General features: G+C 44.5%; 1 protein-coding gene across 1 annotated transcript in view; it reads left to right on the top strand.

Moving 5' to 3' along the window:
* Positions 1-403: 403 nt before the first annotated feature.
* DCHS2 (dachsous cadherin-related 2) overlaps positions 404-23,668 on the top strand; it is a 129,357-nt gene continuing 106,092 nt past the window's right edge. Inside the window, exon 1 of the mRNA XM_074821269.1 lies at positions 404-2,263. Coding sequence (XP_074677370.1) covers positions 404-2,263 — 1,860 coding nt within the window. The remainder of the gene's footprint in view (positions 2,264-23,668) is intronic.

Consider the following 23,668-nt stretch of genomic DNA (forward strand, 5'->3'; position numbering starts at 1 on the left):
CTCTGCATCCCCAGAGGCAGCCCGTGTGCCGGTCACCGCTTTCTGCTCTCAGCGGCTGAGCCTGCCGATTCACCCAAGAATCAATGTCGGTGACGACCCCTCCGACTTCGGGGCGGCCCTAGAGCGGCGCCGCGGCTGTCCGAGCCCCGCGCGACGCGTCCGCGCGTGGGGGACGCCAGCCCCCGGGCGCGGGGTGGGCGGGCGGCGGGGCCCGGCGGGGCGGGGGCTGCGGCGGGGCGGCGGCGGGGAGCCGCCCTCCCCGCCCCCTCGCCCAGGCTTGTCCTCCCCGGCACCGGCGGCGGCGGAGAGGATTTCCTCCCGCGACGGCGGGGCGAAGCCACCTGCCCGACGGCGGGGCGCGGCGCGGTGCGGGCTGCCCGCGATGCCGGCTTAGCGGCGGAGCATGGCGCGGCGGCGGCGGGGCGGCAGGTGCCGGGGCGGGCGAGGCGGCGGCCCCCCGACGGGGCGGGCGCTGGCGCTGCTGGTGCCGCTGTGGCTGTGCGCGGCGGCGGCGGCGGGCGGCGGCGCGGCGCCGGTGTACAACCTCAGGCTGGCGGTGGACGAGGGGCTGCCGGCCGAGACGCTGGTGGGGGACATCCGCGCGGGGCTGCCGGCGGGCGCGGGGCCGCCGGGGGGCTTCCTGCTGTCGGAGGGGAGCGGCGAGTCGGCTGTGCTGGCGGACTTCCACGTCCAGGCGGAGACGGGCATCATCCGCACGGCGCGGCGGCTGGACCGGGAGCGGCGGGCGCGCTACAGCTTTGCGGCGGCCACGCTGCGCGGCGAGGTGGTGCAGGTGGAGATCGCGGTGACCGACGTGAACGACCACCCGCCGCGCTTCCCGCGGGACTGCCTGCAGCTCAACGTCTCCGAGCTCAGCCCGCCCGGCACCGCCTTCCGCCTCCCGGCCGCCCGCGACCCCGACGCCGGCCGCTTCGGCACTCAGGGCTACGCGCTGGTGGAGGAGGAGGGCGGCGCGGCGGGGGAGCCGCCGTTCTTTCAGCTGCGCTATGGCCGGCCGGAGCCGCTGGAGTTGGTGCTGCTGCGGCGGCTGGACCGGGAGCGGGCGGAGGCGCACCGGCTGGTGGTGGAGGCGTGGGACGGCGGCAGCCCGCGGCGCCGCGGCCGCCTGCGGGTGTCGGTGCGGGTGCTGGACGAGAACGACAACGCGCCCGCCTTCAGCCGCGGGGAGTACCGGGCGCGGCTGCGGGAGGACGCGCCGCCGGGTACCGCCGTCTGCCGCCTGCGGGCCACCGACCCCGACCTGGGCGCCAACGGTGAGGTGCGCTACGCCATCAACCGCCGGCAGAGCGACCCCGACGGCTACTTCGCGGTGGAGGAGCGCAGCGGCGTGCTGCGGCTCCGCCGGCCGCTGGACCGGGAGGCGCGGGCGCTGCACCGCCTGGTCGTGGAGGCGCGGGACGGCGGCGCCCAGCCCGAGGTCTCCAGCGCCCTCGTCTCCGTGGCCGTGCTGGACGTGAACGACAACCGCCCCGCCATCCGCCTGCTCTACCTCACCGAGAGCGGCGGCCCGCGGGTCTCCGAGGGGGCGCGGCCCGGAGACTACGTGGCCCGCGTCTCCGTCTCGGACGCCGACGAGATCGGCGGCGCGGAGGGCGGCGGCGGCATCGCGCTGGCCCTGCTGGGCGGCGACGGCGCCTTCGCCCTGCGGCCGGCCGGCGCCGGCATCTTCTTCCTCTGCGTGGCGGGGCCGCTGGACCGCGAGAGCCGCGACGTCTACGAGCTGCGGCTGGTGGCCACGGACGGCGGAGCGCCGCCGCTCTCCGCCGAGGAGCCGCTGCTGCTGCGCGTCGCCGACCTCAACGACGAGGCGCCCGCCTTCCCGCAGCCCCACTACCGCGCCGCCGTCTCCGAGGCCGCCTCCCCCGGCACCGCCGTGCTCCGCCTCAGCGCCTCCGACGCCGACGAGCCGGGCTCGCCCAACGCCGAGGTGCGGTACGCGCTGGAGGGCGACCCGGCCGCGCTGGCCCTGCTGCGCATCGACGCGCGGAGCGGCGCCGTCAGCACCCGCGCCCGCCTGGACCGGGAGCGGCAGGCGGCGCTGGAGCTGCGCGTGGTGGCGCGGGACGGCGGGCGCCCGCCGCGCGCCGCCGCCTGCCGCCTCAGCGTCCGCGTGGAGGACGCCAACGACAACGAGCCCCGCTTCGAGCGGCAGGTCTACCGCGGCCGCCTGCCCGAACACGCCGCGCCCGGCCGCTGCCTCCTCCAGGTGAGCCTCCGCCTCGCCGCGGCTGAGGCGAGGCAGGTGAGGTGCGGTGAGAGGGGAGGGGTGAGGTGAGGTGCGGTGAGGCGAGGTGTGGTGAGAGGTGAGGTGTGGTGAGGTGTGGTGAGAGGTGAGGTGTGGTGAGGTGCGGTGAGAGGTGAGGGGTGAGGTGAGGTGCAGCAAGGTGAGGCGCGGTGAGGTGAGGTGCGGTGAGAGGTGAGGTATGGTGAGAGGTGCGGTGAGAGGTGAGGTATGGTGAGAGGTGCGGTGAGAGGTGAGGTATGGTGAGAGGTGCGGTGAGGCGAGGTGTGGTGAGAGGTGAGGTATGGTGAGAGGTGCGGTGAGAGGTGAGGGGTGAGGTGAGAGGTGAGGTGAGGTGCAAGGCGAGGTGCAGCAGGGTGAGGCGCAGTGAGGCAAGCTATGGTGAGAGGTGAGGTGCATTGAGGTGCGGTGGAGTGAGGTGAGAGGTGAGGTGAGAGGTGAGTGTGTTGAGGTGAAGCAAGGCAAGGTAGTCCCGCCGCTGCAGCAAGTGGCAGTGCCGTTGCTGTGTGCCGGTGGGTGCCTGGCCTGGAAGGGCACGCAGCACGGGGCTGAAACCAAGCTCTGCGTTCGCCGTGCCGTCAGCTCCGAGCTGTGTGCCCGTTCCAGGCCGGGTGCCTGGTGCGTGGCAAATGCGTCCTCCTTGGCTCTGGGGCTGCCGCCCTTGGGCACAGCGCTTAACCACATGGCCGCTGCTCCATGCTCAGACTGAATGCTGGAGCACAAGCAAGTGGAGCTCAGTTAATCAGTGCATTCCTAATAGTGTAATCTTCACAGGTGCTCTTAAAAATACCATCCTTCTTCCATAAAACTTGTAGCATGGATAATGAGCACAGAAGCTCGGATCTTCAGAGAGAATCAAGTATCAGCTCTCATTAAATCCCAGAGGGAGTTGAACCACCTGTGGTACTTTTGAGGACTTGGGATGGTCCTCCGTGTAAAATCAGTGAGACCCATCTCTGAGGGTAAGTGTGACCCACACTAAGGCAGAGAGAAGGCCAGACAGTGTAACACAGAGGGACCCAAAATTAACAAGCACTTCTGGGGCTTTGTAATATTGCCAGAGTGCTCTGCTAATGAAGAGAATCAGTTCACTGCCTTCACAGAAACTGATTAGTGCTCATAGAAGAAATGTGCCACTTGTCCATTAAAACTCCCTTTATTCTTTGCAAGCGAGGTTGAATGGGGGCTTTGCAGGGCCAGGAGTTGCCAGATAGCCCTTTTGCTTTTAGCTTAGAAGGATATTTCAGAATCTGTACCTTTGACCTGAGCAAAGTCTTTTCCACCAGTAGAAAATTCACAGCAGTTGATCCTAGGTGAAGGTACCAATGTTTCAGAGTTTGTGCCAAAACTTACATGAATTTTGGGGAAAACTGCGCTTAAAGAGGAGACCTAGGGAGAGTTGCAATGTGTTTTTTCAGTACTTTTGAGTAAAAATCATTCTGTCTTTATCTCCGGGTGGCCTACTTAATTTATTTTTTTTAAATTAGAAGTAATTGATGATGTTTTGGGTCTAAGAATCATTTATTTCACAAAAAACATTTTCCTGTTTTTTGGTTTTTGTTTTTTTTTAGTTGCACTCTGAGCTCAAGAAGTACACAATTTGCACAGCTTTACTAAAAATCAATCTGTGGCAAGTTTGGGAAGGTTGAGCTCATGGAGCTTTTTATTTCGTATCCCAAACTGAAAAGAAAATCCCATCACTGCCCTTTCCTGTTCCACCACCCCCGGGGGAAGAAAGGAGATTCTGCACCGGTGGCCCCAGGAAAGCCCAGGAGAAAGTTAATAACGTCTTTTTAAAAGTTCCCCTTCTCCCGGGAAGGAGCGAGGGGCCTTACGGCGGCCCCGGCCCTGCGGGTGGGTGCAGGCGCGGACGCACCGCGGCGTCCGTGGTGCTGAAACGCGGCCGGACAGAAGCCGTCGGGGTGCACGGCCACCGCCTGCCACCGCGGCTGGCGTGGCTGAATAGCGTTTTTTTTTGCTCTTGATTTAATCAGATAGAAGCATCCTGAAGCGTTTTAAAGAATATAAACTGTGATTGTGGTTTTATTATTTTTTCTTGTAGGTTTTCAGATACTAATCGTAGTAGCAGGTCAAAGGTGTCCTGTACTGTGGATATCATCTGTGGTGTACTGGATTTTGAAAGCGTCACTGTGCTGCCGTAATCCTGTTTAGAGAGTAGAAAGAAATAGTTAAGTCCTGGTGGCTGAATGATCAACCTGAGACATTAAAACCCAAGGTGAACGAGAATGAGGCATGAGAGACCTGTGTAGGAGGAGTAACAGATGAGCATCCCATGGACTGCCAGGGAAGGAAGCTGGTGTTTCTACTTGCAGATTAATCCTGGATCATCGTAGTGATGTCCAGGTTTCATACTGCATTGTATAGTAGGCTTAAGCTTTAAACATACCCACCTTTTCAGCCTTAAACATACTCACCTTTTAAAATTATCTTCATATCTTTTCCCCCATTTTCCTTCTACTCAACCATTGTGAGCAGGAAGAGCTATCAGGAAGCAGGCAGCTTAATTTATGTTGCTCCAGGAGTTGCAGGTAGTGATAAAAAAGAACAAAATAGTTTTGGTTTGGCCAAGCCATTTTTCAGGGTCTGTGGTGTGAGTCCTGTCTCTAACAGGGCTCTTGAACTTAAAAGCTAGCATGAAAAGGAGGTTACTGTGGACTGTGTTCTTGCTGCTCCTCAAGAACTGGAAATGAACCATGACACCAAAGGAGGCCACTCATGTCACTTAGCTTCCTCTGCTCTACAACCAGTTGGGGACCAACTGGTGATGAACCATCACTTTATAGATCATGTGTCTAGAGCTGTCCACCCTAGTGCTTTGCTGTAGCTCTGCCCAGCCACTAAACACTGGGCAATTTGTTCCCTTGTGTTCTTGACTGCATGTTGATAATAGGAAGTTTCTTTCCTTCTGGGAAATCTTTTACTCCCACTGTGATTATTATTTAGGTTATCTTCATTCCCCCCCTACTCTCCACAAATCTAGCCCATAATGTGGGCTAGATTTATGAAGTGGATCAACTTGCATGTAAGTCTGTCTTTTACTTGTTTCTCCTACTCCATAGGAATTCACTGGTTAGAAGAATTAACTGTACACTTAGAAGACATAGTTTTCAACCACTTCTGGAAACACTGTTTTATTCCAGGCATATGTATGGGCTTTTCTGTGTTGACAAAAGGCTCTCCCTTCCAGTGCAGATTGACCAGTAAGGGAGAATCCACATCCTGAAAAATAAGTGGAATTCGTTTGCATCAGCTAATATAAGAAAGAAATGTGGCAGTGTAATGATTGCCTCACTGGGGAAAATAACACAGGTGGAGATCAGAAATCTGAGCAGACAAATGGGAGAAGGTCTAAATGAAGAAAAGAGAAAATCAATGGGAAAGTAATGGGTTATCGGACCTTAGAAAGTAGAGCAAAGGCATGCAGTGGAACACATAAGGAGATTTTTGAAGACGTTAACAGTGTTTATCACATTTTTGGCCGTTTTTTGATACTGAACCTCTGGTTCATTACTGGTTGTTATAAACATGCCTTTGTAAAATTCAAGCTTTACTGGTGGGATGATTAAAAAGAAGCAAAAAAAATAGGCACAGGGAGGCAAATGTGAACACAATTGGAGAAAAATTGTAGACCAAGGCAATTTACTGTAACAAAAGTGGAAGCGGCAGAAGCACTCTCTGTGTGATGTGATGTCAGCAGATGTTTTAGTAATGCTTTGATTTTTGCAGATGTGTCAACATCCTCATTTCTTCATGTAGAGGTACTGCATGTTATTTCTGAGTGGTCACTGGCCTTATGGATGACATTTCTTATTCAATTGCTATGATGAACTTTCAGTATATTATGAATCTGTTTCCTGAAGATCTTCAGCATGACCTAGAAAGGGGATAAGATGGAGGAATGAGTGAGAGCACCTTGGGCTTTCTCCTGTTTTTCTTCCCATACCTTTCATCCCATTCTCAAGGACCAGCATGATTACAAATGCCTGTGGACTGTTGAGTGATGGTGATGATTATATCCTATATCTGCACTCCTTGGTGTCAGCTTGGCAATTTTAGGTGGATTCAGCATCTGATAATGTATACCTTGGTGATGATTGCACCTCTGTGTCCTAAGAGTGAGGAGTGTGACCAAGTGTCTCTCTTCTGATCCATTCTCTCAATCCTATGAATGAATTAAGGAATAAAGCTTTGCCGTAGACCAGCCTTGCTAACGTAGGCTTAATTCTGATTACAAATTTTATTTTCAAGCTTTTTTAGGTGATTGCGGTGCTTCTCAATACTCATTGTTAGTGGTTCTCTTTAGTACAATGTATCTTTAGATTATAGTACCGAGTTGCCTGGTTTGTCAGGATTTTCAGTCTTCTAGCTGAGGTGGCAATATATGATATTTCTCTAAAGGGAAATAATTCAGCACATCAGGTTGGCACCAGTTCTCCTTGTGTTGTACCTTTTGCTTTGATGGGGTGGAAACATCCTGTTCTAGGACTCTTGCATAAAACAGTATTTCTCCCTTATTGGGCTGTGCAGAGCTTATCAATAGAAAGAGATTTGGTGACTGTGGCAGCTCTCAGCTGAACTTGTATTTTGAACTTAATGAAGGTGTTTATTTTGTGTTACACAGTATAGTACATTCTGTATATGTTTGGGGCTTATAGGTTAAACTTGTTTCCACTGCTGGGTTATGCTGTAGCTTGTAAGGTACTCTGTGGCATAAATGTTGCTCGCTTTATACAGCACATCCATTCTTATGAAAAGTATGACAAGTTATGTACCTGTAATTGCATTTTGAAGAGAACATTAATTGTAATGAATTAGTTACAGTCATGTCAGTAATTTTTTACTAAATTTATTTTCTTTTATGGTTTATTAGAAAATACGTGTTTATTGGCTTTAGAGTCATCTCTGACAGAGCAGGGGAAGAGAAAAAACATATGTTATCTGTCAAATGATAAAGATACATATGCATTCCACTGTTATGACAACTTGCATTTTTCTGGTCCATTAAGGAAACTGTTTTAACTCACTGGTTAGAACTCAGGTTTTTTTTATTTATTTAAAAATAACAGACTTTCTTATGCTGAGATTGTGGGGGGTTTGTAAATGCAGTTACAACAAAGGAAGATTTTGTTTAAAGCTCTTAAAGCTAACCTAGGTATACCAGAAATTACGGAATAATGAACCTGTGGGTTTTTAGAAAACAATATTTAAAGGTATAATATCTGTAAAAAGGATGCATGGGTTTATTTTTCTTAACTGCTTGGTATATTTGAGAGAAGTTGTTCAGTCTTACTTGAAATACACATTTCCAAGAGGTACTTGCAGAATGTGAGAGTTCTAAAAAGGACATTTTTAACATGCATCTTTTCCTAATTTTTCTCTGCCTCTGCAAAAGAAAAAAGAAAACTAAGAGGACAAAAAGGATGGAGGATACATCCCTGCTGTGAGGGGTGGAGATTTAGAGACTGTAATTTGTCACTGAGCTGCTGAGCAGGTAGCAGCATTGGCTGCAGACTGCATTTTTCTTCCTTTTCTTTCCCTGAATGTTGAAACAAGGAGCTAAAAGAACAGTCCTTTCTCTGATGGTTTCGGTTTTGAATCGTTTAGTCCACACTGCAGTTATTGAAATCAGAAATGAAGTCAGCAAACTAGGTTCATGTAAATTATAAAGAGCTATAAAATCCAACTCATCCTACATAGAGGTTAGACAAAAAGAATCTAGATCAGATCAGGCCATGCATTCCTCTGTTGGCTTCTTGAGCTTTCCTAATTTTCACTGCATCTGATTTAAAGAAGTCAGCTGCAGAAAAGACAGATTTTGTTGACTTAGAATGCTACTGTGTTTTAAAACTAATACAGTTGACAACAGGAAGGCCAAACCCCGGACTGAACTACAGTTACAGCAAAGATATTTATCATCTAACCTATAACTATAATGCAAAACTATTTATTTGTTCACTCAATTCATATTATTTTACTGAGTCTGAAAGCAGTTAACCTGTCATCATTTATCTGTTAGGTATATGATATTGTAGCAGTTACTTCTTTCTAAATTCACAACAAATATCCCTTTGCACTCCAGAAGCCATTCAGTAGATTCTCAGTAGATTATAATAGCTATAAATGGCTATAAAATCACTTGTCATGGCTATGCACAACTTTTGGTAATCTGTTAATATGTAGCTTTAGAAGTATGGATGGTCTGGGCTCGGAGATTAATAAATGTCTCTTTGAATCTGTGCTGTTGTCTACTGATTGCAGCGCTGAGCTGATTGCATGAAGGGAGAAAAATGAAAAAATCAGAAACCAAAATATTTTAATAATTATTTTTAAGTAATTTTAAATGGATAGGATTTCTACATACTCTTTTGCTTAAGAATTCTAATTATGGTGCCCTTCTAGCTTTTTAACAGTAGGAAAACTGTTCCGTTTAGTAATTGAAATGTTTGTAAGAATGAGAATCTGTTCCTTGATGCAGTCCTTTCAGCATCCAACACTGAATAGATGCTTTGTAGATGTAAGAAGCTCTGATCCTGAAAATGCCAGGATGTGAGAAATGGGAGGTGGAAGCCTTTGACTTTTACTGCTCTTAGTTTGTAGTTACTCTTAAATGTGGCAAGTGTTAAATTTTCGGTGTCCAACACCTGCAAAAAACAGATCTCTGGAGGCAAGTAATTCCCTTCTGCATATGTACTGAATCTGCAGCTGTTTGCTAACTAAACCCACCACTTAGAGAACATACGAAACATCAAAACATCAAAAACATTGACATGGAGACATTTGGGTTTTAATTGAGAATTAAAAATTATGTGAAAGTTTGAGAACAAAAGCATTTTTAAAATTATTGCAGAAAATGACCTTTTTTCCCCCAGTTCTCAGGGAAGTCTTTTAGTTGATGTCAGCAAGCTGGGTCTCGGAAGAGGGCAAGTTGGAAGGCTTGTGCGTGGCTGAGTGAAATTGTCTGCACAGTTTAGTCTACAGCCATGATGAGAAAAGAGACATGCATGATAAAGGTATTGTTGTTAGAGAAATTAGATGTATCCCTAGCTTTGGGGTAGTGGAAGAGGAGTAAAGATATTAAGTGGTCTTAATCATCTGCTTTATATTGCAGAGATCTCTGTTTTAAAATATTAGCTAAAAGACTACTCAGCGCAAGTGGCAAACGTGGAGTCCTTGAATATCTTTGGCTGCTAAGTTTGTAGAGTTTTATGCAGCATAACGAATAAACGTTCTGTTAAGTGTCCAACAAGTGTTCATTCATAGCCACTGACTTTCTGGAGTAATGATTGTGAACTGCTTTCTTAGATGGAAGGCATTCCAATTCAGAAATGTAGTGGTTTTGCTGGTGTTCACCTTTATACTAAGAGCTGACTTCAGCAGTTGTCTTATAATACACTCAAGCAAATTATTAATAAGCTGTAAATGGCTGGGTATGGCCTGTTCATTTATCAAATATTAATGTCAGTTTATCATCTGTATAGATTTTCATAAATTGCTAGGTCAGCAGAAGGCTTAGTCTTTCCTGGAAGGTTTTAAAGCATTGGGAAATAGATGAGTTAGGAATCTCTTAAGTTCCAGCTTACTATGCAAACAGATTGACACGCAGCAGAACGAGCCTTTTTATTTTGCTTTGCTGCTCAATTCATGAAAACCAGCTTCTAATTGCATGCTGAAAAAACATCAATGATTTACAGAGTCTGCATTTCTCTTAAAATGCATGAGTTTGATTTAGAACCTAGTCGGGAGCTTTATGGGCTTCAGTGTGCACGTAGCTTGGAGAAACTTGTTCTGCAGTGCATTAATGATAGAGTTTGTCTGAGCAATCCCTAGTTCCCCCTTCAGTGTAAAATGGTAATTAATATGAACACTGCTGTAGCGAGGAGTGGGGCTCTCTCTCCAACTGATTATCCAAATCCTGCTGCAGGTGTCAACAGTACGGAAGCACAGATATCAACTAAGAAAACACTTTGGGGAAAATACCACACAGATCACTTGGCGTAGGTGTTACGTGTACAAGCCTGTGTATGTATGGTATCGGACCAATATCCCATCTAGGACCATATCCTGTTTCTCATAGTCGCTAAAAGTGTACATCCTGGGTGAGCTAAGAACAGGGCAAACATATGTGAATCTTTCCCTCATGGATTCTCGGTGTTCAACCATTCTCAGCTCAAGGACATCTCAAGCAAGATAGAGTTGCTATGTATTTGTAACCCTGAATGGATTTTTTTTATGTGAAACATACTCAGTGCTCAGCTTTTTCCAAGTACCATCAGCCGCAGTGTACCGTGTCAAGGGGTGTGCCAATCAGCATTCCATGAGGAATTGCCCCTTTGCTTTGAACCTGGAGACAGACAGAATGATCGGTCCCAACTACTCATGATTTCACACATCTGTTATATCACCTCTCCATCTCATTTCTAGTACTCATTCTTGTGAACTGGAAAAAAAAAAAAAAAGCATTTGGCCAGCAGATACTTTTGAACCCTGAATGCTGAAATGTGCCACTGGTGAAAATACAAAATTAAACATTGTTTACAAAGATGATATAGTAGAAGAAAGTTCACATTTTATAGAATTTGATAGAAAATAGTATCCTTACTTTCAGTCTATGAAGAAAGTTTACTAATCCGTGTAAAAAGGTGCCTCTTTTAGGAGGAGTAATAAATTTTTAAAATACTACTTGTAAATCACAGTTCATTCAATCAGTCCTAAGCTCTTAGAGGCTCCTCTGTAAGAAGCTGTACAAAATCATGAGCCTTTTAATTTCATTGGCACTTAGGTGAAATCATTCTTCTCTGTTGAATGTTGAATTGAAAGGATTTACGTCATGCCTGGAGAACATGTCCAGTGGTGATGTATTTAGCATTGCAACAGATGTGCAGATACTTCTCACCTTTTTTGTACTGAACTTCTCTCCTATATAAATTTGTATATGTAATATTTTTTATATATATATGAAAATGTGCAGTAGATTAAACAGTTGTGTCTTGTCTAACACATACGTGACCAAATGTAGTAACTCAGCATTTACAGTAACTTAATGCACTCTAATGCAGAAGGATGTTTGTAAGGACCCCTGTGCTGGCCAGCTATGCTTGAATGTATAATCTCTGCCGATTCCTCTTGATAATTACTTGGTCATGGTTTTCAGGATAGATGCAGGAACTGTGTACCAAAGTAGGTGGATTACTGATGAAATTGTGCTGTGTACGAAGTCAATTCCTATTCCTCACTCAGTCCCATTTAAATCAAGTAGTGTAGAGAAAGTTTTAACTAGGCTTTCTTTACACAGGTAAACTTGACAGTACAACCCAAAGCCTCACTCTTCATGGTAGCATCTGACAGTGAGAGTTAGCAGACCACATTTTAAGGGACAATGCTTATGTCGCAACCCTTTTTTGTGCCTATTTCCTCACTTCCACAAGCTTCCCATTGATATGTGGGTTACTCTAGATTTCTTAATCTATGGACTTTGAAATAGTGCTTTGTTTAGAAGTGGGTTTTCATTCTGTAACTGAAAGAACAGCATTAGAGACGCAGCTCTACCTTCTGTCTCTTCCTCTCCTTTGCACTAAACGGAAACAAGCATTACATTTATGCCAGATTTTACTAGCTCCATTTCCTGCTGGATATGACTTAAAATAAAAATCAGGATACTGTCATGCCTATTTACTTGTGCTCACAGGCTGCACTGCTTTAAGCATAAAACTGTTGCAGTACCAACAATATTTGCTGTAGTAAAAGCAAATGTACTAACTTCCAGCCTTGACAGATGTCTCAATCTCCTGCACTGACCTTGTGTGAAGTGTTTTTGTCTCCCTTTCCCCCTCCCCATCCCCAGCTACTTCCCTCATGCAGAGAATTAAGTAGTCATGCTTATGTCTGCTCCACTTCCACGGGCTTGTGCCTACATCTGGTACTGGGAAAGGGGTAACAGGAAGGGCATTTTTTTAACTAACATCTGACTAAACATATGCGAGACAAACAACTTGTGTATGCCCTATTTTTTTAACAGTTATAAGCAAACACATATGGTTTAATGCAGTGTCCAAGGAACTGGATGTGTCTTACCAGTCAGAGAAACTGCTGGAGACGACTGCGCTCAGCCTCTGGTACATCACCTTCTACAGAATCACAGAATCATCTAGGCTGGAAAAGACCTTGAAGATCACCTAGTCCAACCCTTAACCTAACACTGACAGTTCTCAACTACACCATGTCCCTAAGCGCTATGTCGACTCTACTCTTAAAAACCTCCAGGGATGGGGACTCCACCACCTCCCTGGGCAGCCCATTCCAATGCCTAACAACCTGTTCTGTAAAGAAATGCTTCCTAATATCTAGTCTAAACCTTCCCTGGTGCAACTTGAGGCCATTACCTACATGTCCTACATGACCTTTTGTTTTCAAATGTGTGAACCCCAAATAAATACAGTTTTATCCTACACATTCATTTTTTCCTGCTATGTTTTGTAGTTGCTTTGAATTCTGAGCTCATGTCCAGATATACCAGAATAATGATTTACTCAAGCCTTTCCTCCTGGGTGTCTTTCTGCGGTGTGGCTGCATAGGTAACAGACCTATCATTTGTAGAAACTATGTTTTCTCATAGGTATATATTGATACCTTTATCTCTGCTTCCATACACAGTGGGGTTACATATTAGACATCCTCCATAGATATAAAGGCACCTAATTATTTTTACTTAGGGATACATTTTTAAACTTTTGATAGGCTATTGCCTTGGACATTTATCCAGTTTGATTAGGTAAGAAATTCCCAACTTCTTTATTAATTAGCTAATTTTATGGATACATTGTTGAAAGAACGCAGAGGGAGCCCAGCCATCATATAATGCACAAAGGCTCAACTTTATTAGTACTCACACTTCTTTTATATCCACAATAATTAGTTCATACATATTGCAAAAAGCAAGCTCCTTATAGGTTGCTAAGGTTAGATACATTGGTTGCTAAGGTTAAATACCAATCTCTCCCCTTATGATTTCTGCAAGGCCTTCTACATAGTCCTGCTTCTGTTCTTTGTTCTTCTTTGATACTTTTTGGTATTCTCCCATCACGTTGCCGTTGTCAGCAGTTCCTCGGTGCTGTGCCCTTTCTCACGTAGCCAGTTGTTAGCAAACTGCTCCACATCTCCCCCGTTTTCTTTTTGCATTTGTGCTAAAAATATTGCAGAGGCAGTCTTCTGCAGGGCCCTTTGCAGAAGACTGACAATACATGGCAACATCAAAAGCACAGTCACAATTACCAAGATCATGACCCCCACAGACTTGATCAGAGATATTAACCATCCTGAAAGTCCCCAACCTTTAAACATCCTTGTTAACCAATCTAATCCATCATCTTCTGTTAAATGTTTGACACCATCCTTTAGCTGCTGTATGCTTTTGAAAATAGATTCTGAGTGGTCAGACAAATTCATGCAACACATTCCTTCAAATTCCTCACATCCATGGCCTTGTGCTAAAAGCAAAAAATCAATTGCAGCTCTGTTCTGTAAAGTAGCATGTCTAACACTATCAACATCAGTTAAAAGACCACTTAAAGCTAAAGAAGTAGCGTTAGTCTGTTTGCTAAGCCAACCAAAGTTACCCAGATATTCTGCTTGGGTTGTGGAACTACCCATCCTTCAGCCTGATGCAGGTTCCAGCACAGGCCGAACACACCGAGCAGGAACCCAGCGAGGGCCGGCATCTGTAGAGACACAAGCATAACCCCTGCCCCAGGTTAATCAGTCGCTGTCGATGAGCTTGTCTCTCTTTCGGCGTCATTGGGAGGTGCGGCAGGTTTCGCCCATCTCGCTGGAACCCATACGGTGCCTGTTGGTGTAGAAACACAAAGATATCCCCTTCCCCATATTACTACTTTAGCTGGTCCTTTCCACAATCCATCTTTTGGATCCTTATAATTTACCCATATCTCTTTCCTTCCCTCACTTACTTTTACCTTTTCATAATGTAACATAGCTGGTGGTTGTTCTGCGTCTCCAAATATACACAAGTGATTCATTACAAATAATGTTTTTGCTAATCTTTCTTGTACATCCTGTATTTCCGTATATTTTGCTACATAACGTTTCAAGGTACCATTTGCTCTCTCAACTATGGCCTGCCCTGTGGGAGAATGCGGTATCCCTGTTACATGCTTCACTCCCCACTTGTTTAAAAATCTTTGCATTCGACTTCCGACATATGCTGGTCCATTGTCTGTCTTTATAGTATTCGGGACTCCCATTATTGCAAAACAACATGTTAAGTGTCTGATTACCTGTATGGCCTTTTCCCCACTCTGTGCAGAGGCCCATATATATTTGCTATAAGTATCTATAGTAACATGTACATATTTAAGTCTACCAAAGCTTTGTATGTGAGTCACATCCATTTGCCATACTTCATTAGATTTCGTCCCTCTAGGATTGACTCCTATTCCAATACCAACCCCTTTATTGTGAAAACTACAAACAGGGCATGTTTTTACTATGGCCGTTGCCTCCGCCATTGTGATGCCAAATTGTGTTTTTAGCCCTTTTGCATTCTGGTGGAATATGTCATGTGCTTCTTTTGCCAATTTGTCTTTCGGCATGGGAACATGTACAACAGTGGATACCAACTTGTCCGCTCGAGCATTACCTTCCCCAAGTCCTATATCCCATTTATGACTCCTAACATGGATTACAGCATACGGTTGTTCCCTTATTTTTATGGTCCTCTGTAATTGTAAGAACAACTCATAGAGACGCTTATTTTGTACTTCCCTGACTTCTGCATCTTCTATCCTTGCTACTATTCCTGCTACATACATAGAATCAGTTACAATATTCAATGGTTCATTAAACTTAACCATCACCCAAACTACTGCCAACAGTTCCAAAGTTTGTAGTGTGTCTTGTGCTGTGGCTTTTAATATCTCGTGTTTCCATGTATTATCTTCTTGCCACGTTATAGCTGCTGTCTGAGATTTCTTTCCTGCATCTGTATAAACTGTGATGGCATTCAGGATCGGCGCCTGTTGTCTTTTTGGCTGTTCAATCCAATGTAATTGTCCTAACCATCTCAAAGGTTCCGTAGATAATTGATCAGTTGACAACATCATTGGCCCATTTAACATGGCTTCCTGCAATGCTATGCTATTTGCCAGGTACCACTGCATGGTTTCCTTCTGCATTGGACAGTATATGAATTGAGGTTCTCTTCCACTTATTTGAATAACTCGCACACGACCTTTCTTTACTAAATTTGCTAGTGCCTCAATTCTTTGAAGTAAAGATTTTGATTGTTGTAATGCTGGCGTGATCCATTCTAGCACCCATGTCTCCCCCGTTTTCTTTTTAGACTGCGTAATAGCTCCGAGCAAATGCTGTGAACCCATCCACACAAGTATGTCCAGGGGGAGCTCAGCATCTCTCCGACGCACTTGTCCAGAAGTAATACGATCCATAATCTGTTGTAGCACTCGCTTCTGGTCTGCTGATAAAGATACCACCTGTGCAGGGTCATTTCCTTTTAACAGTGGTCGTAATTGCTGTAAAAGTTCGTTTGGGATGCCCACTATAGGTTTTAGCCATTGTAAATCTCCTAATAGCTTCTGAGCATCGTGCAGTGTTGAAATTTCAGGATTAATTGTCAATTTTTGTGGTGTTACTATTTGTTTCATCAAAGACAATCCCAAATATTTCCATGGAGCTGTTTTTTGTATCTTTTCTGGTGCAATTACCAATCTTTGCTTTGCAAGGGTGTTTACAATTTCTTTTATCTGTGTTTCTGTAAATGGTTCTTTCTGTGCAAATAATATATCATCCATATAGTGATAAATTATAACATTAGTCCATTTTTGACGTAATGGCTGTAAGGCTGCATCTACAAAAATCTGACATAAAGTTGGACTATTTCTCATTCCTTGTGGTAAAACTGTCCATTCAAACCGTTGATCTGGCCCTTCTCTATTTATTGTTGGTAAAGTGAAAGCAAATCGGCGCATGTCCTTTTCATGAAGCGGAATCGTAAAGAAACAATCTTTTAAGTCCACAATCAATATAGGCCATTCATAAGGTAACATAGCTGGATTCGGCATACCTGGTTGTAAAGCCCCCATTGGTTCCATTTGTTTGTTTACTTCCCTAAGGTCATGCAAAAGTCGATATTTGCCTGATTTCTTTTTTATGACAAATATCGGAGTATTCCAAGGACTAGTAGATAATCTCAAATGTCCTTGCTGATATTGTTCTTGTACTAGCAGGTGTGCTTGCTCAAGACTTTCCCTTTTTAGTGGCCACTGCTTTACCCATATTGGATCGTCAGATGTCCAAGTTATAGGGATCGGGAAAGTCCAAGCAATGGCCATTAGAATAAATGGTGATCGTTTGTCAAAACTATTCCCATTTGTGCTAACACATCTCTTCCAATTAAACAGTTTACCCCTGGAGGTAATTGCACTACAGCAAGCACCGCTGTGACTGTTTGTCCTTCAATTGTTAATTGTAGGGGCGGCGTTCGATTAGCTAAAGTTAAACCACCCACGCCAGTAATGGTGGTGGTATGCTCTTGTAACGGCCAGCCTTGTGGCCAAGAAGAAGGCGACAGTATGCTGGAATCTGCGCCTGTGTCTAACAACCCTTCCACAGTTATTGTGTTACCTTGAAATGACAGATGAACAGTCTTTCTGGGTCTCGTACTCAGATTCAGTGTTAGCAGGGTCAGGCTTCCTGTAGATCCGAAGCCTTTGTTTCCGCGACTCTTTTCAGTCACTGGTCGTATTGTTTGAGTCACTTGTGGCAGAGGCACCAGCTGTGCAATCCGTTGTCCCTGTGCAATCTTTACTGGTGGATTCAGTGTATATGCCATAATATAGATTTCACCTTCATAATCTGCATCGATAACTCCCGGTAAAACAAATAGTCCACATTGCGATGCCGATGATCTTCCTAATAATAAAGCTCCCATGGCTCTCCCATTAATAATGATAGGTCCTCGTACATTCGTCGATATTGTTTGAGGATTATTTGTTAACAGGATAACATCTACTGCTGCTGCCAGGTCCAACCCGAGACTTCCCCGGGTGGCGGGTTGAAGGACTGCGCTGCGGCTGCAATTTTCGTCGTTGCGCGGCGGCCAGCGAACGCGCTCCGTGTGGAGTTTCCCGACCGTCTGCAGCAAGCCCCCTCATTATGGGAGTTGGATCGGCAAGTTTGACACCATACATTTCTGGCTGTACAACTCTTTCGTACATGCCCTGGAGCTCTGCATCGGTAACACCGCAGCTGCCCCTTTTTAGGTGTTTGCACTTTAACTGCTGCTGCTGCTGAAGTCTGGAGAGGCGCAAGGGCTGCCATAACCTGACTTTGAGTAGCCTGAGCCTGTTCTTTCATTCCTTCCCCTAATTTCTTTATTGCCTCTACAAGAAAAGCCTGAGGTCCAGTGGGTATCGATGACGCTTTTTCAAGTGCCTCCTCTACAGTCCAATGTGCCCTTAATGTATTCAACAAACTCTTTGTAGCAGGATTGCCATTTTGTGAAATACATTGTTTTAAGAGAGCACCCTGCATGAAATTAGGTACTCTTGCTTTTTCAATTGCATTCACCAACTTATCTACAAAACTGCCCAAAGTTTCTTCTCTCCCTTGCTTAATTCCCATATACATTGGAACTCCGCCTGGCTCTTTCACTTGCTCTATGGCTTCTCTCACTAACCTCATTGCCTCTCTCACCTTATCCGGACCAAGCAATGCTTGAGCTTCTACTCTAGCATAAGGTCCTAACCCCATTAATTCATCCATTGTAATCCCTTGTAATGGATCTCCTGCTTGCCGCTGTATCGCTACCGATTCTAATACTCTCGCTTGCCCATGCGCATTAAACAACAACCACTGACTAGGAGAGAAAATTAACTTTGCTATACCCCGACAATCTGCAGGCAAAAGAAGTTGAGTGCTCCAGAGATAATCTAACATTTGACGAGTCGGTTCACCAGTAACACCATAAGAACTCACTGTAGAGCGCAATTGTGATAAAAGCTTCCAATCTAATGCCGTAACAGTAGCATTTATTCCACCAGCTGGGTTTGGCTGAAACTGAACTGGAAAAGCCATTGCTGTCGCCATCTGAGTCATCTCCTCATCCCCTTTTTCTAACCCCTCTCGTGCCAATGCATTCCAAGCCCGACACCTTTCTTTAGCGATCTCTATCCCCAGCCCATCTTCTGAGCCAGGAGTAGAATTCTCGCTTTCCGGCGTCACAGTCTGGCTGGATGCGTCAGGGCTACTCAGGGCAGAAGCGGGGGGAGCGGTAGGGAGAACTCGTTCTGAGCTTTCCTGTCCCTTCTCGTCGGAACGTAAAGGTGGTAAAACAAGCTCACGAAACGTAGGCGGTAATGGCCACCTAGTTTCCTCCTCCCCATATCTGGTGTTTTTCTCTTTTGCCGCAATTGCGCTCTGTGCAGCTCTTTTTTCCGCCTGATACCTTAGCAATTCATTATGAACCATCCTCCATAACTTTCCCAACTTTTTTGCTGTCTTATCATCATTCAATGTTAATTCCCATAACTTATCTCCAAATTTTCGCCATTCCGATAACTCATGAACTGTATGTGGATTAATAAAACAACCTTGCTCTACCCCATAAACTAAAAGCCCCTGAAGATCCTTTTTTACATCTATTCCCTCAACCCGGCGTTGTGTCAGCCAGGATGCAAATAAATCATATGCTGCTTGCCTGTCCATACCTGAATTTTTCCGTTGCAGCCTTTCCAGGTCTCGGCAGCACGTATCAGCAGGGCTCACCTCTTATGACACCCTGGGCGCGGGCCTTTTTAGTCGCCTTTCGCCGTCCTCGCTGCTTAAGGACCTGAACAACCTTCTCTGGTCTTTATCCTTAGTGGTGCCCTATACGTCCTTTGGCACGTATCACGTCGTTAGCAGATCACGTCCTTTGGCACGGATCACGTCGGGGTCACCACTTGTTGAAAGAACGCAGAGGGAGCCCAGCCATCATATAATGCACAAAGGCTCAACTTTATTAGTACTCACACTTCTTTTATATCCACAATAATTAGTTCATACATATTGCAAAAAGCAAGCTCCTTATAGGTTGCTAAGGTTAGATACATTGGTTGCTAAGGTTAAATACCAATCTCTCCCCTTATGATTTCTGCAAGGCCTTCTACATAGTCCTGCTTCTGTTCTTTGTTCTTCTTTGATACTTTTCGGTATTCTCCCATCACGTTGCCGTTGTCAGCAGTTCCTCGGTGCTGTGCCCTTTCTCACGTAGCCAGTTGTTAGCAAACTGCTCCACAATACATTGCAGTTTGGTACTTTTATCACTATGATGCTGAATGACATTTCTGTAGGATCAATGTACACTTACATGGGCTTGGTCTCAATAAAGCATGTCCATCATTCTCTTCTGAGAAGATTTTCAGTTGTCTTAAGATGCTCTCAAATGGAGGAGAATAAGCTCTTTGAGACAAGGATTATAGCTGTGTTAATGCTTACGCTGTACATTATACCAGAAGCGCATGCTCTGTAGATGGGTTTTTTGGTGTACTATTAGAAAACATGTTAATCTCAAGAATGTATCAACACAGAGTTTAAACCTTAAAATTGCAGTTACGTTTGGGGGAAGGGGAGCATGACCTGAATACACCAACTCAGCGCTTGCTCAGTTTTCAACAACTTGGTTCCTGTTTTGAGTGTTTTGTGTGTGCTGTACTGTTACTCTTGCTCATGAAGATGTCAAATAGAATTTGATTTTACAGTGTTCTGAGAAATGAAGTCATTGAAAGCACTTTAGATTTCTTGGGGTGTGCTGTGCTTACACTTGTTACTCCAGTGTGGCTCTGGGGTAGCTTTTTAGCACCAAGGGTCAGTTGGTGTTTGAAGCCCCGTCAGGATCCAGCCTCCAGCTCATGGTGCAAAAATAGGATGGGGCAAAAATTGCTCAAATTGAAGATTGGCTGTTTAACTCGGAGCACAAGATTCAGTAACTCTGGATTTTAAAAATGACCAAACCTGGTAATTCCTGCCTGCCTTCTGCTTTGTGTAGATCTATAAGCCTATGCAAAGTAAGTGTAAAATGCTACCATATGGTAATACTATATGACATTGCACCAACTGATGGCTGCACAAGTTGTGAGGCAGTGGGGAGCTGGGAGGCTCTTTTCAAAAAAGCTTTTGTTGCATGAGTGTACAGGAAGCTTAGGAACGTAAGTGGCAATAAAATCAGCCACGACTTGTTCTTTGGGGGATTTTCAGGTTCTCTGGATTTTGAAATCCCAACTAATTTAATGTGTGTCTGTGGGTTTCTGAGGGGGAGAGAAAAGTGCTGTATGCATGATGCTGTAAGAGCAAGGGGATGAAATAAACTTCAATATAGATGTGACCTGCTTTCCCAGAGCACAGAACAACTTCTTAATGTAACATATTTTAAAACAATATGTGCTGCCATCACTAGTAATAGTAGAATAATTATTTTCCCCAAAAGTTTAATTTGAAAACAAAATCACAACTTAGAAAATTCTTTTTCGTTTAGATTTACATTTGTATAATTTTTAAAGGATCTAAGAGAGAGCATTTCATTCTGGTTTTAAAAAGGAAGAAGAAAAGCAAACTCCCATATATTTGGCCTCTCTTGTTTGTTTGTTTGCTCCCTTTTGTTACTATTAAAGTAAAACTCCATATCCTGGAATTTGTTTCTTCTTTTCTTTTTTTAGCTGTCTTTGAAGTTGATGTCTTTAGCAATGACTTTGGCAGTGCTGCAGTCTTATAATGATTTTGCTCTGATACCAGACTGCTTTTGTGTTCTCTTTCCATTGAAAAAAATAAACACCAAATTTCTTAGGTTTGTAATTTGCAATTAAAGAAGTAAGGTTTAAATTTTCATGGAACTAATAAATAATTAGTTTTTTAAAAAATTATTTTAATCTCCATTTGTGCCTGTATCTGAAGAGGGGGAAAAGACTTGACAGTTGAAACACACTTTTTGAAAGGCTGGCTGCTTTCAATTTTCAGAAACGTTTGTCTGAAGAGAGAACCCAAGCCAATATTTGGGAGTTAGACCAGAACATTCATTGACATTTCCAGAACCCTGCTGTTATGGGACACAGGTTATCCCACAGTTTCTAAAACTGTTGTTAAAATGCCATGTTGAAAAACATTTATGTTTCCTGGGAGATCTTTGATGTCTATTGTATCTTATTGGGGGCCACTTAAAGTGTACTTTTTGAGACTTTGATTTTATGCTGTTGCATTATTCTTACTAATTGCTCATAATGGAAACCATGTTTTAGGCCTATAAGCGTGCACTAAATCATGCTTATTTTTCCTAGAAAGTATGGATAAAAGTTAGAAACATTGCTGGGGATTATCAGGGGCAAATCTCAGTACCTGCCATCCGCAAAGGTTCCCAGTGACTACACCTCCCCTTGCCCACCCCACATTTCTGGGAAGTGGAGCAGAACTGCTGCGCCATCTGAAATGCATAGGCAGGCAGGTGTTTTCGTCAAGTCTCTGGCCCCAGCCAGACCACTGGACCTGTCTGCCCCATCACCTATACTCAATATTTTCCAGATAGGAACTGACAAGTTATTTGCACAGGAATGTTAATACTTAACTGGTAATATCTCACCTAAATCAGCTTGAATTTGTCTTTTTTTAGGCTGGATCACTTTGACTCATAGTCAACCATGTATTTTTTTGTCTCCTCTTCGGTTTCCAGTGAATAAATTCCCAGCTTACAGCAACAAATATCAGTTTGTTGGTATGTAATTTCATATTTTGCTGTTCTATTTTAATTACTTCAGTCTTCTAGTTCTTCTGTATAACGATTCTCTTGATCTACATTGGCAGCACTTTTTAGTTTCAAGAACTGGTGAATGTTATCAAAGTGCTTATGTTCTGTGTTTTTTTCCAGTTAATGAATAGACTTAACAAGCTGGTTATCAATACAACCAACCCATTTGTTACTTCCTGTTTTCAAGACATCTTGTTTTCATTTCTTCTTTACCTAATTTCTTACCGTATGATTCTTTGACTAATGGCTGCGTTCTCTGTACTAAATAAGATGTAAAGAAATGTGATTTTCATTGGTTGCTTTACGAAATCCAGATCAACTTACTTGTGTGTCTAGAAAAATCCATTATTGAAAGGATACTGAGGTGCTTGGCAAAATGTTTTATTTATCTTCTTTTTATCTTCTCTTTATTCTTTGAAACTTGTTGTAAAATTTGTATCTGTTTAGGTCAGGCTGATAGGATTGTAGTGAGTTGTTCTCCTTTTCTAAATGTAGCCCCTCCATTTGATGTTTTCAAGAGAGATGGTTTCATTAAGATCTAGAATGGTTATAGTTGCAAGCTTTAATAGTCCTATGTCCAAAATGGGACCATTTGGAATGCTGTTTCAATTTTAACTTTAAGGTGCATAACTTCCGTTCCTGTATTCTCACTCCAGTTACGATAGCCATGATCACTGCTGATGGCAGAAGTGAGGAAGGTACTTCTTCAGCTCTAGCACAATGGCCAATTTTATCAGTGTGCTATCTTCTCATCTTAGCACACCTATTTCTGCTTATTTGCTTCTGTTCATGAATACCTATATGATTTTAGCATGATTTACTGAAGTCCCAGACTTCTCTCCTATCCAACCCCCTTTTTTTTTCTTTGTTAACTGTTCATTTTTAACATTATGTATTTATCACTTACAAACTTTGATGTACAGACTGTTGTTTATTCCTCTGTTTAATTTAAACTTAAGTTATAATTACATGGTCTGAAGTATTCATGTCCAATGGCTTTATTATTTTCATTGATTTGTGAGTCTCTGAGAAGTTACAGTTCCTCATAAAGAAATGATTCCTGGTGATATTCTTTCTCCAAGAGCATTAGAATTCTCTCTGTATATCTTCAAATCTAACCCTGGGGCTGTGGAGGCCTGTAGAAGTTACTCAGCTTTATTCCATGTGATGCTGGGGAAAAAATCCACCGAACAACATATCCTCTGAGCATTAGCTCAACACTTAACAGCTGTTAAAATCTCATCTTCTTGCTCTGAGGACTAACCATCTATGTTTCTCTTGGCTTATAGACTTGCACATGAATTCATTCTGTTTTTTTTTTTTTTAATAGTATACAGGTTAACTGGGGTTGCTAGTAGAGTTCCTCCTCTGGTGGTACATTTCACTGGCTGATGTGTTAGGGATTTATTTCGTTAGGCCATTCATTCTCTAAGCCCCTGGAATCTGAACCTCCATGGGGTCTCTAAGCACCTTCTGGAGATACCATAAATCTTTCAAGTGATTGTTGGTATTCAGCCCAGCTCCTCTTGGCTTCTGCACCTTCTGGCTTTTCTTCATAACAAAGCTTTTCTTACATTTTGTTC

This window comes from Strix aluco, chromosome 4 (genome assembly GCF_031877795.1).
Source record: "Strix aluco isolate bStrAlu1 chromosome 4, bStrAlu1.hap1, whole genome shotgun sequence".
NCBI lineage: Eukaryota > Metazoa > Chordata > Aves > Strigiformes > Strigidae > Strix > Strix aluco.